The 16,103-nt window shown below is 41.0% G+C and overlaps 1 protein-coding gene and 1 long non-coding RNA gene across 3 annotated transcripts; one reads left to right on the top strand and one right to left on the bottom strand.

Moving 5' to 3' along the window:
* Positions 1–1,142: 1,142 nt before the first annotated feature.
* Positions 1,143–7,991, bottom strand: LOC116959126 (protein ecdysoneless homolog). 2 transcript variants are annotated; one of them, XM_042801052.1, is made up of 5 exons: positions 7,881–7,991; positions 4,964–5,070; positions 3,986–4,108; positions 2,142–2,362; positions 1,143–1,519 (listed from the first exon to the last, which is right to left on the bottom strand). In XM_042801052.1, exons 2-5 carry the CDS (start codon positions 5,031–5,033, stop codon positions 1,301–1,303), a joined length of 633 nt encoding a protein of 210 aa, XP_042656986.1. In that variant the 5' UTR covers positions 5,034–5,070; positions 7,881–7,991; the 3' UTR covers positions 1,143–1,300. The 2 variants fall into 2 exon arrangements, with proteins under 2 accessions (XP_042656986.1, XP_042656987.1); XM_042801053.1 differs by lacking the exon at positions 3,986–4,108 and having other exon boundaries at positions 1,144–1,519.
* A 317-nt stretch (positions 7,992–8,308) lies between these two features.
* On the top strand, positions 8,309–10,889 carry LOC122154169. The gene is made up of 3 exons (XR_006166097.1): positions 8,309–8,405; positions 9,848–9,880; positions 10,630–10,889. It is a non-coding gene; the product is annotated as an uncharacterized LOC122154169 (long non-coding RNA).
* The last annotated feature ends 5,214 nt before the right edge of the window (positions 10,890–16,103 follow it).

The following is a 16,103-nucleotide window of genomic DNA, read 5'->3' on the forward strand; positions in this document are numbered from 1 at the left end:
ATTAAAACAAATACTTCAACTAAATGGACTCCAAGCCTTAAGACTAATACTAACAACATCAATAACAACAATATTAATAATGAAGATGATAACAATTAGTCCGTTAAAAGCAATCAGGTATGCCTTCAGGATCAATCAGGCTTTTGTATCACTGAATATTATTTTTTTGAACATGTTTAAAAAAACAAAACAAAACAGAAAAAACCCCACAAAACCCCAAAACTCAACCAATGAGTTTCTCTTCTACCAGTTAAGACACTTGATTAAACGTTGCAGGGAAGGAAAAATAAAGAAAAGACTCATAGAAACCGATCCAGATCTTGCAGGACTGCATTCTTGCTGTCTGTAAATCAGGAACTTCTACATATTTTATTTCAAATTTATCTTGTTAAAGCTAAGTCTCCATATCTAGAATATATGTTTCATTCTATGTGGGAGCAACATGCTGAACACCTTCTAACAAACAAAACAGTTCAGACTGGGCTCATATACAGCTACTGCTGGCACAATACCCACATTCAGCAATAGTGAAATTCAAAAAATGCCCAATTATGAAAGTGTTTTAACTCCAAGAACTTCTGATAATGCACTGAGGAAGTTATGCATACCTTCAAAGAAAAACAAAACAAAACAAAACAAACAACCCAGCTCCAGTAATCAAGTTGTATTTCTGCTTTTATTCAAATAAATTTTAAAAAATACTTAGAGCAAATATTTACATGTTCAATCAAATTACTCTTCAAATCCTCCTGATTAATAAAGAACAGATTCTTACAGTAATTATCAGAAGTTCTTTGAACAAAGCCTTGTACTTTTGGAAAAGCAATTAAGTGTTTGCTGAACATTTAACCAGTGTTGAAAAATCCACAGGAGAACACTATTCCTATAATATGGTATTCCTCCATCTCCCCCTAAAGGCAGAGGCATTTTCAGACCATGAGCTGCTTTACAGGTATTGAAACCACCTAGTAATGGGTAAAGGGCATTTCAGAAATATGGCAAATTGTATCACTGATCTGAAAAAACTGAAGACAGGTTTTTGTAATAAAAGTTTCATTTTGGTCATAACATCATTTTTCAGTTTTCTGAAAACATGATGGCACTGGAAAAATCTGATTTCTATCCAAGATAGTATCCAAAAAGATGGCTTTTGCAGGCAAATTCACTTTGTATCTTTAAAGTCACATAACTAAAGCATAAATGTTTTAAGTTCAAACCTTTTGTCTCTTATTCCAAATACTGTTAGTTTTTCTGTGCTTCATTTCTCAATCAGCCATGTTTTCTGCACTAAGACAGCCTTTTATTCTGTGGCTCGATTGTTAGAGCCAATATGATCTGCATTTTCAGGTAAACATACTCCCATGCTCTGTAAAATGTTAGAGGTGAGTCCTGCCAGTCCAGATTGAGCACTGTAGGATTCGAGCAGGTTAGCTACCAGGTTCTGATCCACATCAACTGGTATCAACTCAGTATCATCAGGGCCAGCACTTTGAGACGTAGTTGCATTAACAGAACTTGCCTATAGTAAGTATAAAGACAAAGTTTTATCAAACTTTATAAACAGGTTTAAAAAAAAAAAAAAGACAAACCACAAGAGAGAAGAAAACAAGGAGACAGTTCTGCAGCCAACAAAGTTCAGTATGTTCCACACTGTCTTGACAGACAGGAATTTAGTCACCAAATGCTCATGCCAGTTAAAAATCATCACTTTCCATTATACAGATAAAGTTCCAAGAGAAGGACATAGAGGGTTACTGAGTCCTGGCTCCCTTTCCTATGGGCGTGATCTTCTACAGGAACTCAAATAGTCAAGCTGCAGCTGCTTGCCTTACTACTGAAACAGGGTAAAACAGGGAAATGAAACTAAGTCTTGGATACAATGTGCAAGTTAAAGCTTCCCCCTAAATTGGTTTTCTTCACACGCCCCCACCCCCCCAGAAAAATACACCATGGTGCAGCTGCAGCACATTTTGCTTGCGCATGCGATTTTTGCTTTATTTTTTAATAATTAGTTAGCACATGATTAGAAGACACAAGTTTTTGATTACATTACTCGGAATGATCACTTTTAGTATACTTCCTCTTTCCTACCAAAGCTCTCAACACTTTATGCTACAAACTAGAACTTGAGGCATACTTACCCCTCTCTTTTGGACAGTGAAACTTTTACCAACGTTGGTATGTGCCAGTTCACGGTCCATCTCACTCATGTATGACTTGAGACTGCCTATAAGCTCATTAGGCGGCACCTTCTGGTCTTGCCTTTGATCTTCCACATCTAAGTCTTCATCATCCTCATTCAAGAAATCAAACTCCTCCTCTTCATCCAGATCATCAGAATCCAGCTCTTCTGAGTCTGCCCCTACATATATATTATTTTGTGTCAGTACAGATAGCAAACAAATCAGCACAGCGAGCATGGGTGACGGATGGATGACCCAGGAAAGCCAAATAACCATGAGATATTCTGACAAAAGAAACAATCTCACCTAAAATTCTGTCTAACGCTTTTGTAAAAGAATCTACAAAGGTAACATGGGATTCATCAGGTGACCTGAAATCTAAAAAACTTTTAAATAAATAAAGCTTTTAGGCTTGCATAAGCTGACACAGACATAACCCATATGGCATACAGATTTCTCTCGAGCCTAGACTGAAGTTGGAACATTTCAACTGATGGTCTTGGAAGTGCTTAGAAGTCTGAGGCCTGTATGAACTAGGAACGAAACAGCAACGGGAGGAGTTCCTGGCATGAAAGAGAAAATAAACCCAACAACTTTAACCGTTTGTGGTGGTCAAATAAAATTGCACCGAAGGGAACCAAAATAAACATGCCTGAATCCTTCTGGAACAAAGTGGTGGTGGTACACCTTAGACAAAGATGTAAAAAGCTGAGAATCTTGGAGGTCTCCTGCCTAGAAAGAACACTGCAGGCTTCATTCTAGCCTCTTTTAAGCTCAGTGGTTTGCCCTTTCTTTGTTTTTTTTTTTTTGTTCATTTATTTTTTAAATAACTGACAAAAGTCCACATTATAACTCAGACATTGACACTAACAGTAATTAAAAAGGATCAAACAATTAAGAGTATAAATTGAGTAGACCCTTATATGCTTGATACAGTTTACACAGCATTATTTTCTCAATATTAAAGCTATTAAAAAGAACTTGGACAATATGCTCCGACCTCACCCTTTGGTTTTTAAAATTAAAGGCCTGTCCACACCACAGTCACACACACTTTCTTAACTCCAGCACTTAATCTAGCGGCATTCTGCTCTTGCCTAACTAGTTAGGTATCTTCAGTTAGCACTCCCACTGTTGGGAACAATGACAGGGATCCACCTTGATTTGATTCTTTGCTCCTGCTTCTAGGTGTACAGTATGTGCTGTAGGTGTGGAAAAGCAGGCCTAGTATATTCAAAATACTAATCTACAGGAAATCTAAATTCAACTGTACCACAAAAATCAGTAGTCTTAATTCACAGGTTCCCCCAACTTAAGTTTCATTTTATTTCTTCACAGCTTCATCAGTAGAATCTTAGTCTGAACAGACCTTCATGGCAGAAAAATTTCAGCACAAATGAACTTGAGATGTGCATTTTAATAACAGTGCTAAGAGCTACCGTAATGAACAACAACAAGCCTTCAATTTAAAAGCGTTAAAAAAAATTTAAAAACCTCAAAACCAAACTAAGTAAGAGTGCTGGAAAATAACACAGCTTCCAACATTTTTACCTGCACCACTGTCAGAGTGGTGACCAAACTGGTTTAAAAGCAACTACGTATTCACTAGTAACATGGGTTTGTTTCAGGCCTCTGCTACGCAGAACGCTTTCAAACGTTGATTCTGCGCATTACAGAATCAACTAAAGGGCTACAGCAGAATGAAAACACATTCTACACCACACACCAAACTTAAAAATACTACTGCCGTGGCATTTCTGCTCCTTCATGTGGTGAGACTTTGGATACAAAAGCCTTCATACTTTCAGCAACTGCTTCCAAGTCGTATTTCTGCTCTTCCTCATTTGAGGAAGGAAGGGACTCGTTTCTTGCCTCCTTCAGCATCTGATCTAGATCACCTGCTGTAATCTCCAGCCAACTGTCATCTGAAAGAATATTGGGCATATTTGTTATTCAGCACAAATCTGTCAGCCCACAATGGCCACAAAATCCAATCCAGATGGCTGAGAGTACTGCTAGCATTTTGTAGCTTATTTTTGCACTGTTAAGTTTTCGTGCTGATAAAAAATAACACGGGGTATAAGGCAGAGAGAGGCTGAGAAGAGTGTTCGGATTTCATTTTACTACTTTAAAACTCTGCTTTACATGCAGCTTCAAACTAGCAGAAATTGTTGTAGCCACAGGTAATCCTTCTGCCACTAAATGAAGGAAGAAAAGGCTTACACTATAAAGGGAGACCTTCCACTACAATCATTAATGCTGAATGTTGGATTTGCATGCTAAGGCATCATTCAGAAATCCAGATGTGACCTGTGCTGCACGCTGGCAACAACTGCATTCCCGTGACATGAGTGAAAAGAACCTATTCTATAAAGTTTATGCTGGTCTTGTATTGGCCATCAGAGTAGACCAGATAGTAATTAACTTTGTATTGTCAGTATTGGAATTGATTTATTATTATTCTTAAATGTTTAAATACCTCCTGTCTGGTATCCAGTTGACACAAAGGACTTGATCTGGTATAAGTGTGCATGGTGTTATCAGTCTAGCGGTATCAAACCACAAACTGGACTGCGTATTTCACCAATTCACAGCCCCGAGCTTATACAGACGAACCGGTTGCCTTCATCTTAAATGATGGCCCATGAGTAACACCTCCAGCAGTCACATGGTAGGAGACTAAATTGATAAAGAGACTGGTACAGTGCTGTGAACATTCACCCTCTTCCCCAAGAAATACTCATTTGTGATAGGAACAGTCCACCCCCCATCCGGCTCACCATCCTCTGGAGGAAGACAAGCTGCTTCTCTCTCAAATTCCTTCAAATCAACAGTTGCTGTCTGTAGCATTGTCAAGATTTCATCACCTGGTCTCACTTCAAAAGAGCTAGAAGAAAAAAATACCATTTACTGAAATGGATTTTTACTAGCATTACGATACCAGTGGCATCACACACACTACACGCAAGTTTTCACTCCAATTCCTCACGATTCCTTCTGTGCAAAGACATCAAAAAGGTAAGTGAATCTGGGGGAAGTACCAGAATACTACACCAATAGTATTAGCCAAAACATGACACGGTCAGTTACTGTTATTCGTTGTTGATGGCTCCAAAGCAAATTTCTCATGCTTCTTTGTTATTTATATTTATTTTGTCTTGGTAAACATTAGGACTGCCAGATCCCAAACAGCACAAGACTGGAAATTCAAGCAACTAACAGTCAAGATATTATGAGTTGGCAAACCCTCAGATATTTTTGTGAGACCATCTTCCATAACAGTGGAGGATGAAATGTGCTAGGTCTTCTGATGGCTACGAAACATGTAGAGTAGCTTAGGTAGAGGGAGCAATGGTTTTAGTGCATAATAATACGATGCATTCTCTCAAGGATCCCTGCCGAGTTATTACTTTTCTTATGTTCACCTTCCGTATTGCCAAAGTGGTTTTACTTTGCAGAGTTGAACTCAATGTGAATAGAATGTTCTGGGAATTTACCAGGTGTGACTTTTCAAATATGGTGTTTATGAAAAAGATTGAGCAAGTAAGAAAGTGGGAATACAGAAGAACTTCATAAATCTAAGAGGCAGGCTACAGATTTTTGAATAGTGTAATTAGCAACATTTTTATAGTTGTTGGATAAGGAATTTTTGTGAACTGCCTTTGGACACAGATGTATCAATTTAGCCTTTAGACACTAATTCATCAAAGCTAGAAATTATATTTTTGAATAATAAAACTCAACCTGACAATAGATGAATCATAAGGATTAAAGCTAAGATTTTTAAATGGTAAAATTTAAAATGATAGACTGGACGTTGCAATTAAATTGTTCATAGACAGTTGTGGTGAATGTTTTTCAAAGGCTATTTACCCCCCCCCCCCAAAATTATGGATGTTCAAACAAAGTAATTAAAATCTAATCAGAAAGAATACAGAATGATAGTATCTTAATTAAAGTAACTCAGTTACCAACTGATCTAATTTATTGTGAATCTTAAAAGCTCCCCTGAGAAGGACAGGAGCTCATATTCTAGAAGACAGAGTAGTTTTCCCTATTTAGCAATGACATGTTTAAATCAAGCCTTCCTTGCCTTTTTTTTTTCATGCTGACATAAAGCTGTATCTACACAGAACTGGCTTCCAGGGAGAAGGGAGCAAGATGATAGTGTGTCTTTTGAAAGCATCTATTGATTGTAGACTATATTATACAAGTTTGTGGGGAATAGTAAAATAAAAGCCTTTTCATCTCTTTAATTGGAATCAATGGAATAGAAATAACAATAGTCTGATTTCACTTTAATGTCTTCATGGTCCAAATAATGACTGATACAAGGACAAGTCTTGTATAACCAAATGAAGATACACCACAAAACAAAAGGAGTCAGTCCTTGCACCTTGAGTGTAAGATAATGTTAAAACAAGACAGAAATCCCACAGGAGTTCACTGAGTAGAGGCTGACCAGCAACAGGTAGCATGTCACTGTAGAACCAATGTCATTTAGTGACTGCTTCAAGCTTTTAATGGTTAAAAAAGAAAAACAACTCTAGCTTTAAAATCCAGACCCTTTTAGCACTCTGCCAGTCTGAGACTGGCATTGTGTACTGGTTTTATTTTTCTTCGTAGTAGCTTGTATGATGCTATGTTTTGGATCTGTGCTGAAATCATTGTTGATAACACAGGGATGCTTTAGTTATTGCTGAGCAGTGCTTACACAGTGTCAAGGCCTTTTCAGCTTCTCACGCTGCCCTAACAGCGTGCAGCTGGGGGGCCCACAAGAAGTTGGGAGGGCACACAGCCAGGACAGCTGACCCCAACTGGCCAAAGGGATCTCCCATACCATATGACGTCATGCTCAGGAATAAAAGTTGGGGGAAAAGAGGAAGGGGGGACATTCAGAGTTATGGTGTTTGTCTTCCCAAGTAACCATTACCTGGGATGGAGCCCTGCTTTCCTGGACATGGCTAAACACCTGCCTGCTGATGGGAAGTAGTGAGAGAATTCCTTGTTTTGCTTTGCTTACGTGCACAGGTTTTGCTTTACCTACTAAGCTGTCTTTAACTCAACCCACAATTTTTTGAACTTTTATCCTTCCAATTCTCTTCCCCATTGTACTATGGGGGGGAGTGAGTGAGCAGCTGTGTGGTGCTTAGCTGCCTACCAGGTTTAAACCACAACACACTCCCAGTATCAAACTTCATTCTTGAGTGAAATTGATTTAATTTGAAACAGATAATGCATTTGCAATGACAGGTTGTAACATCCTGCATAATCTAGCAGTATGAATGGATGTAAATTGGATGTAAATTATGGGAATAATGTAGCACGATGCACTAATACAAACAAAACCACGAACTCATGTCATTAGTCCAACTGACTAGAGAGAGTAGCTTGTTTGGGGCTCTTCCAAGTTCTCTAGGTTTTATTAATTCAAACATAGTGCATATTAAGATACCAGTAGATTAGATGAGTTTACATTCTTCCAGGACGAAACATTTGATTAATAAATCAAATTACAACTATTTAAAGAATTTTCTTTCTGAACCCTGTATCAGCATTAAGATGACTCTTTATCTCTTACATCTACAGGTACAATTAAATATCTGAAACTATTCAATAATCTTTTACTCCTAAAGACAGCCCTTTCCACTCTTTTTTTACTCCACTTTTGTACATGTGGGTTCAGTTTTCCATTACCTTGAGATGGACAAAACTAAAAGTCTGGAGAGAACTTGTGTAAACACGCTGATGAGAGAGGCTAGGATAACTCTTGTATCATCTACTCCATGAAAGCTGCAGTCTGCCGGCACTGGACAGAGAGCGCCATCCTGTGCTTGCCCCAGGGCATGCCGGGAGCTGCAGTCTGCCGGCACTGGACGGCGGGCGCCATGCTGTGCTTGCCCCAGGGCATGCCGGGAGCTGTAGTTTTCGCGGGCCCGGCCGCCGGACAGCTGCGCTGCTCTCTGCGGTGCGTGGCCCGGCGCAGCCCTCTCTACCGCCGCGGCCCCCGCAGCGCGGCTCGAGGTGCAGTTTTGGTGCCGGTTTTGTGTGTTTTCCTGCGGGCTCCCGGCTGCTCCCCGAAAATGCGGTCCTGCAGCCCCGGGACCGCGCAGGCGCGGTGGGGGCGCCCTCTGCAGCGATCGCTGCTGCCTCCGCGGTTACCGGCAACGTGACGCGGCGGTGCTTGCGGAGCGGCGCCGCCTCGCCCGTCGCTTCCTCCCGGTCAGGAGCCGCCGCCGCCGCCCCGTGCGCGGTGCCGCCGGGCGCTCTGCGCGCCGACCGCGGTCCTGCAGCCCGGCGTTCGCGCGCCGGCTCTGGCCCCTCCGGCGCAGGCGCGGTGCGCGGGAGAGAGAGGGGCGGGGCGGCGGCGGCGGCGGCGGGTGGCGGTGAGGCGAGCGAGCCCCTTGGGCGGGTGTGGGGGTGTCTCCTGGGGGCGGGGGGGACGGGAAGCTGCAAATTTGGCTGTTAGCGGGAACATTTTTGTTTCACTTTTGATGATAGTGCTAGATGAGTAGTTCCTTTTTTTCTTTTATGCTCTTTGAATTGTTTTTTTTGCCAGTTTCTTTTATGATATATTAAAATTGCTAAGTGTTTCTAAGAGCTGTGGGATTTTTAAATAATTGTTTTCTGGTGGCTTTATCTGTGCAGGGTTTTTTTTTACTTTATTCTTTTTTTCTTGTGTCAACTTTTCTGTTCTTCTGGTGGATGTGCATACTGTTTTCAGCTCCATTGGATTTCAGAAAAGGGAGGGAGCAGGGGAAAGCCAATGCATGATGTAGTGTGGACGTTTGCCCCAGCTCTTTGTGACTTTCTTTACCGATGTGTCTTCCTTCCTTCCGTGTACTACTTTTCTAGGATATTGCTTTAATATGTCTCAGTGGTTTTTGAGAAACAATGATGACCATCATAAACTAAAGATCTTGGCACTCTTGGCTTGCCCAAAGGCTTTCTTATACTCTGAATTGCAATGGCATAGCTATCATAAAGAACAAACATTGCAGAAGTTGCTAGTGTGACTGTGAACAGTAAATGGGACAGATCCGTGACGCTAGCAGTGTGCTGCAGCTGGATTAGGCTTCATACCTCACCAGCACTGAAGGAACCAGGCCTTTGTGAACTTAAACCATGAAAGGAGATGTCCAGATACAATTTCCAAGTGGGTACAAAATGCTGATCACATACATACACTCTGAAACACTGTAAATATTATCCGACAAGGAAATTGTGACAAATTCACATTTCTACTGACTCACACTGCTACTGTAATGCTTTAATAACAGAAGACTACAGCGCCCACAGTTTCCTTCCCACTGGAAATGGAATAGACTGCAGCATATGCTTTCACTGATAGAAATTAAAAGTATTCTGACATTAACTATTAACATTTAAATCACATTTAAAATATTAAATGCAAGAGAAGTCATTTTATTTCCCTGGGAAAGCTAACTGCTTTCAGGGTCTAATGACAGTAAAATGAGCCTTCAGTGCTGCTAGCCTTTTCGGCTTCTTGCCCTCCCAGGGCCGCAGAGGCCCTCAATAGATGGTAAGGTGTCCTGCCTGCAGTGGCACTGAATGTGTTTGAGCCATTCAGACATGTTCATGTCACCTAAAACATTCTACCGGTGGTGATTAGGCAACGGATACAAAATGTTCTCCTTTTTCAGAAAGTCGGTATTCAAGATACTCCTGTGGGATATGTAAGTATTTTTTGGTGAGTGTGCTCTCCCACCGTGTGTTCTGTGGGTCTGCGTGTGCCTTTCATCACACAAGTGAAAAGGCTGCTGAGTAAAGGGCTGCAGGGTGGGGAACATCGACAGTATTTGGTTTACACAGCTTTTTGTTGAATTGTTTTGCTTAGTTTCAATTTTTTTTTAGCAGTGAAACAAGAACACAAGCTGAACCCATAGCGTTTCTTTCAAGATAACTAGAATTCAGTAATTCAGTTACTGTGGAGGAACGCCTAGTGATTCCTTGTACAAGTAAAAGTCATTAGACTAAACATTTGGCATTTTAGTGCACCAAAATCAGAGGCATTAGGTGAACAGGATTTTAGATACTAGAGAATCTGCCAACCAGGATGGCCCTGCCCAGTCAAACCTTCTACGTACTGTAGATGGAGATAAAGTCCCCATAGGGCACATTAAAATTATGCGGGGGAAGACAGTCTGGGTTATTCCTGCCTCTGGTAAAGGTAAACTCATGCGTGGGAATATTTTTGCCCAAGGACCCGGGTGCAGTTGGTGGGTAATGCAGAAGGATGGGGAATTCAAATGTGTGCCTCAAGGGGATTTGGTTTTGGGTAAAAATAGCTGATGAATTGAACTGTATGATGTTAATTGCTAAATAACCCTGTTATTGAAGATGGTCATCACTACGGTTGGTACATATTATACTAACAACATCATATTAAGAATCACCCAGGTTAATGAGAAATGAACTTTGATAGATTCAGGACTGAATTGGTGCCCAGCAACTTCCTTGAGATCAACATCTTCAGCCCGCAATCTGTGAGCATGGACCACACCAGATACAGCTGCTACGAGCTCCAGATGTAGCAGAGGCTACGTGCCCTCCTCCTGCCGTGCCCAAGACCACCCGCTCCACCCACCGAACCAACGCCACATCACCCCGCCTGACTTAAAAGACTGTCATGACAGTGGACCCCAAACTTATGGACTATATGAACTCACTATACATGTTGGAGGGATGGCCTAGAGTCTAAGGGAATGATATCTGTGTGTATACCTCAAAAACCAGGAAATGGGGTGGTGATCCCTTAGAACGTACTGGGAAACATGGAACCTGAGCATAACATAAATGGTATGGAATAAGGGGTAGATACTGTCCTGGTTTTGGCTGGGATAGAGTTAATTTTCCTTCTTAGCAGCTGGAGTAGTGCTGTGCTTTGGATTCAGTAATGGGTGTGGGATGAGAAGCATCTTGCTAATACACTGATGTTTTTCAGTTGTTGCTGAGAGCTCAAAGACTCTCCAACTCCCCATGTCCTGCCTGTGCGTGGGTGCACAAGAAGCTGGGAGGGAGCAGAGCAAGAGCACTGGACACAAATTAGCCAGTGAAATAATCCATATCATGTAATGTCGTGCTCAGTGTATAGAGGAGGGGTGGTCAGGAAGGGAAGGCTCTCACTTCTGGGATTGCAGTTTTGGGATCTTCACTTCTCTGGGATCACTGGCCAGGAATGGGCTGGGCATCAGTGGGCAGGTGGTGAGCAATCACATTGTGCATTACCCCTTTGTATTTTACTGAAAAAAAAAAAAAAAAAAAAATTTACACCGTTTTTATCTCAACCTACGAGTCTCTTTAGCTTTACCCTGCCATTTCTCTCCCTCACCCCCGAGAGAGGGGAGGGTGAGTGAGCAGCTGTGTGGTGCTTGGCTGCCGGCTGGGTTTAAACTACATCAATCACTATCTCAAAAATCATTATTGGATTTATTAAGATACGCCCACTCACAACTTGAAAAGCAGTCAGTCAGAAAAAGGAAAAAAAATAATAATCTTGGTTCTGCAGTTACCATAAGGCAGTATATTTAGACATCTGTAAGGTTCCAGTTTCTAACAATGCTAGCTGCCTTTTGATTTTTTGAGATAAGTACTGTTAGCAGTAAAATCAAATGTTTCTACTGGAGTTGCGTTCAGGGCAAGCATTCAGTATTCAAGTAGTTTGTATTTACCGTAACAAGACATTCACTCATTCATTCATTTACGTAAGGGCTTTGCTATTCTCTATATATTATGAACTGCCTTGGCTTTCTTTCCAGTTTTATAAAGGACTCTTGTGAGAGGTTTCAGTGATAGCAGATACCACAGCCTGCAAGGGAGCCGTTCCTTGTGTTGCCCTCACTGCAGATGAAAGCCCTTCGTAACAGAGAAGGACAGAAGCAGATAAAGCTTTATTCCTATTGGACAAAACACTAAAAAATGTCTTCCACAACCTCAAAAAATGAGAATGGAGTTGTCTTTTAGATATCATTTTGTTTTATAAATAAACAAATGAGGGCATGTATTGAGTTTTCAGTATCAGCACCTAATTTGTCTTGTTTTTTCTCTATACTCAGCTAAAACAATGTAGAGCTTTCTTAGTTCAAAAGAATATTGGGTCTTGCACCCCAGACTGATATCAGGTATTTCTATTTGTGGCTTCGATGGCTACCTACAATCCATATTCTTCAAAGTGAATTTCTATTAACTGTAGACACTGGTATGGCCTGCAGTATTATGGAAATAGTTCTCCTTTTTTGCATATTAAGGGAGCTTTTAGAGCCAGCATCACTCCCACAGGGTCTTGGCCTGTGCCTCTTTAAAGAGAATGTTTCTTGGACCATTCTGGAGATCTCTTCACACCTTAATTGTATTGTGAAGCCAAGAGAAATTTTACTTCAGATACTTTCAGGAAAAGCTAATGAGATTGTTTGGATTTAAATTGTAAGAAGTGTTCTTGGCCTGTAAAGTAGCATTGCTGGAATTGAAGGGTGCTCGCACAGTCATTTTCCTTGGAGCAGAGCATTTTTCTGCACTTCATCACCATGTTCTCCAAAGGTTACTCTCCAGTCTTAACAGGTACCAATGTTCACGTATGCAGGAGAGGAAGAAGTGCAAAGCTGCATTTCCAACTTACACTAATTAACTAAATGTATATCAGATACGTGTTACCCTCACACTGCAAATAAGCTCCACTGCAGCAACTGGCAAAGAGCCTTAAGAAAATCACCATTAACGAGTTCACGGTGTCTGGCATTGGTTTTCTGTCTGGTATATGGAATAAAGCCCTGAATCAATCAGTGATTAATACTATTTTCTCCAGTTTTGTAAGATGTATCAGACTGAGCTATAAATACTCAGTGTGAATTCCCCTAGTATCATTATTTTGTTTCTTTGCCAATTGCTCTAACTATCTGTGAAGGATTAGTCAGTGGAACAAGGGCTGTGACCGAAGTATGACTCTCCTGATGGGGTGTGTTGACTGTCATGCAGTGCAGTCATTACTACACCTGTTTATCCTAGCGTAATCTTGGAGTGACTTTGATATGACAAATTGAGAGTCCTTCTCCAGTGTAAACTGTAGCCATGGAGTTAGCGCACTTGTCTGGGAAGCAGAAGGCCAGTGTTTAAATCCTTGCTCCAAAAGCCTTAAGAGGGCATTTGAACCATGGGGTTGTTCATGACCAAGATGTCATGCGTCCTGTGGAGAGCACTGGAGTTGCCATGTTTATCAGGTCTTTTCTTTCCAAACTTTTGTTGCTCATGTTAGAGGCTCCTGTTCAATACATGCAATTGAAATGAAACAGTGCTTTGGGTGGGAGAGGGGAGGATTGGACAATGTGCTATTTCTAATGCGGGTGTTTTTATGTTACCCTGGAATATTCGTAACTACAGGTGAACTTGGAAAATCATTTATTCACACAGTTGTAGTTTGGAAGGGATTCGAAGTGGCTCTTTTCATGTTGCTTAAAGGGAAATATTCTATCAGCCCAAGTTCACTGAAAATTTACTGGAGGTTCATCTGAAATGTTCATGAACCTTAGCTAAGTTGTCAACAAACTTGCCTTGGTTTTCAACCATGTCACACCATTTGACACCAGCAGACTCTTGCATGTGTTTGGAGCAGATAAAAAAAAGTTTCACCTCTGTCCCCTGCTGTATTAATGGCATTAATTAACTTAATCTGTAAACAAAGATGCTCGTAGGTGATCTCTAAATAGTCCAGCAGAGAATATGCATTAAGTGAAATAATGGTAACATAAAATGTGTGTTTTGAAGGCCTAAACACTTACAGATATTTGCATAAAAAACCTATGCAAATCCTACCCTGCAGAGAGTTATTCTTACATTATTCAAGTTACAAATTCACTGTTAGATTTATTTAAGAAATTACCTGCATCATCAGAAACAACAGAGATGACAGCAAATGCACGGGTGAAGCAAAGTCTTGCAGAGAGGTGTCATGAGGGGCTGAGACTTGTAACAGGGGGAGATGTCGGGGAGTTGCAAGGCATGACCAATGAATGTCAAGCAACACAGCCATCCTGGCTCACCCAGTACCGTTCTTTCTGAACTCAATTTCAGAATCCAAATTGGACAGAAGAATGGGCACGTGTAGAGTAAAATGCCAGTCAAGTCAACACTGAACAACACCACAGTTTTCTGATGTGAACTGTAAACAGTATTACAAGCAACCAGTGAAAGAAAAAGAATGAGAAATCCATAATGTATGAGAGAACCATAACCATGACTGTCTTCTATTCAGGTTTTATGTCTAATGGTAAACAACTGATTGCAAGGCTTCTTTGTATGGAAAATTACCTTCCTTGCATGAATAGCTAACAAAAAGATAACACTTTCACTGCTGCCCTTCTTTGTTCCTTATATTTCATAGGCCTCAGTTGTTTGAGGAGCTGGAACATACTTGGGGCATTTTCTCAAGAAGATGTCAAGGAGGCTAATGCAATTGTTGGATTTAATGATGGAGCGTGAGCAGTGTAAATTACACGCTTTGGAGAATGTGTTGGAGAAAAATAATATTCACCTTGATTCTTCAGCTGAAATGGGCAATGCTTCTTACATTTTATGATGTTCTGAATCAGTCAAATATTTTTTGTTCTTCTCATCTAGAAATTGTAACACTTCAGTTTAAAAGAGAACTGCAACTTTCCCGTGTATCATAGAATCATAGGATGGTTTGTGTTGGAAAGGACCTGAAAGCCCACCCAGTCCCACCCCCCTTTAAGCCCTGGGAGGCCACTCTCAGGTCCCCCCGGAGCCTTCTCTTCTCCAGGCTGAACCCCCCCAACTCTCTCAGCCTGGCCTCCCAGGGGGGCTGCTCCAGCGCCCCAAGCGTCTTTGTGGCCTGATCCCTGGCTGCGCGAACAGTTTCTCTCTATTCCTCCCAGGCTCCCTGCCCTTGCTTCCACCCTCCATAGGCTTCCTTTTTGTGTTTGAGCTCATCCAGGAGCTCCTCGTCCATCCATGCAGCCTCCTGATCTTCTTACCCGACCCCCTCTTTGTCAGGATGCATCGCTCCTGAGCTTGGAGACGATGATGCTGTTATATGTGGTTGAGATTTCTCATGAAAGAAACATCATGTACAAAGCTATTAGAGCTTGTAAATAGAAGTTTCTTCTAAAGTGATCCCTGTCCTGCATTCTCTACCGAAGAGGGAATTAACATGTGTGGAAAGGCTATTTTAGCTCTTCAATTGAATGCTTATTCCAGGGGGATTGTTCGTAATTCCGTACCCAAAGACACTCTCTTCTAGAAGAGGACAGAAAATATTTCGATGCACCAGAGAAAACTGTTCTTCATCCATTCTTATTTTTAAAAAAATTCTGCACAAAATCTTGCTTTTTCCTTAACTCTTATGAAGTAATTCCCATCACATAATAACCATCTCTTTACCGCATCACATACCTAAAAAGCCCATGAAACCCCAGTGCTTCAAGTTGAAGTTCATGCCACTGTTTCAAGTATAAAAAGGTATGTTCTTCCTGCTGTGTCTCCTTTTGAAAATATATCACAACACAGCTCATATGCCCAGGACAATTAGCAGTTTCCCATCCTGCTGGGCCTAATACTGTATAAAGAAGCACCATGCACACTGCAGATTGCACCAGGAACTTTTAACGCTATTTACATTCCTCTCCAGATGTCTGCGGGTTATGAAATAATAAACCTTTTACTTCTCTTGTCGTCCAAGAGGAAGAAAAATCCTCTTGATTAATAGCTTTCTTTTAAACAAAAAGTTCTTTAGAAATGTTACCTGCATCGATAACAATATCTCATTTGAAATAGGGAAAAAAAAAAAAAAAAAAAAAAAAAAAGGCTACATTTCCCTCTAATACTCCCTTCCAAATTCCCCCCAAAAGCAGAAGAAAGGCTTTCAATTAAAATGTTACCATTAAACTG

This window comes from Tyto alba, unplaced genomic scaffold, assembly GCF_018691265.1.
Source record: "Tyto alba isolate M040663 unplaced genomic scaffold, T.alba_DEE_v4.0 Super-Scaffold_33, whole genome shotgun sequence".
NCBI classification, from domain to species: domain Eukaryota; kingdom Metazoa; phylum Chordata; class Aves; order Strigiformes; family Tytonidae; genus Tyto; species Tyto alba.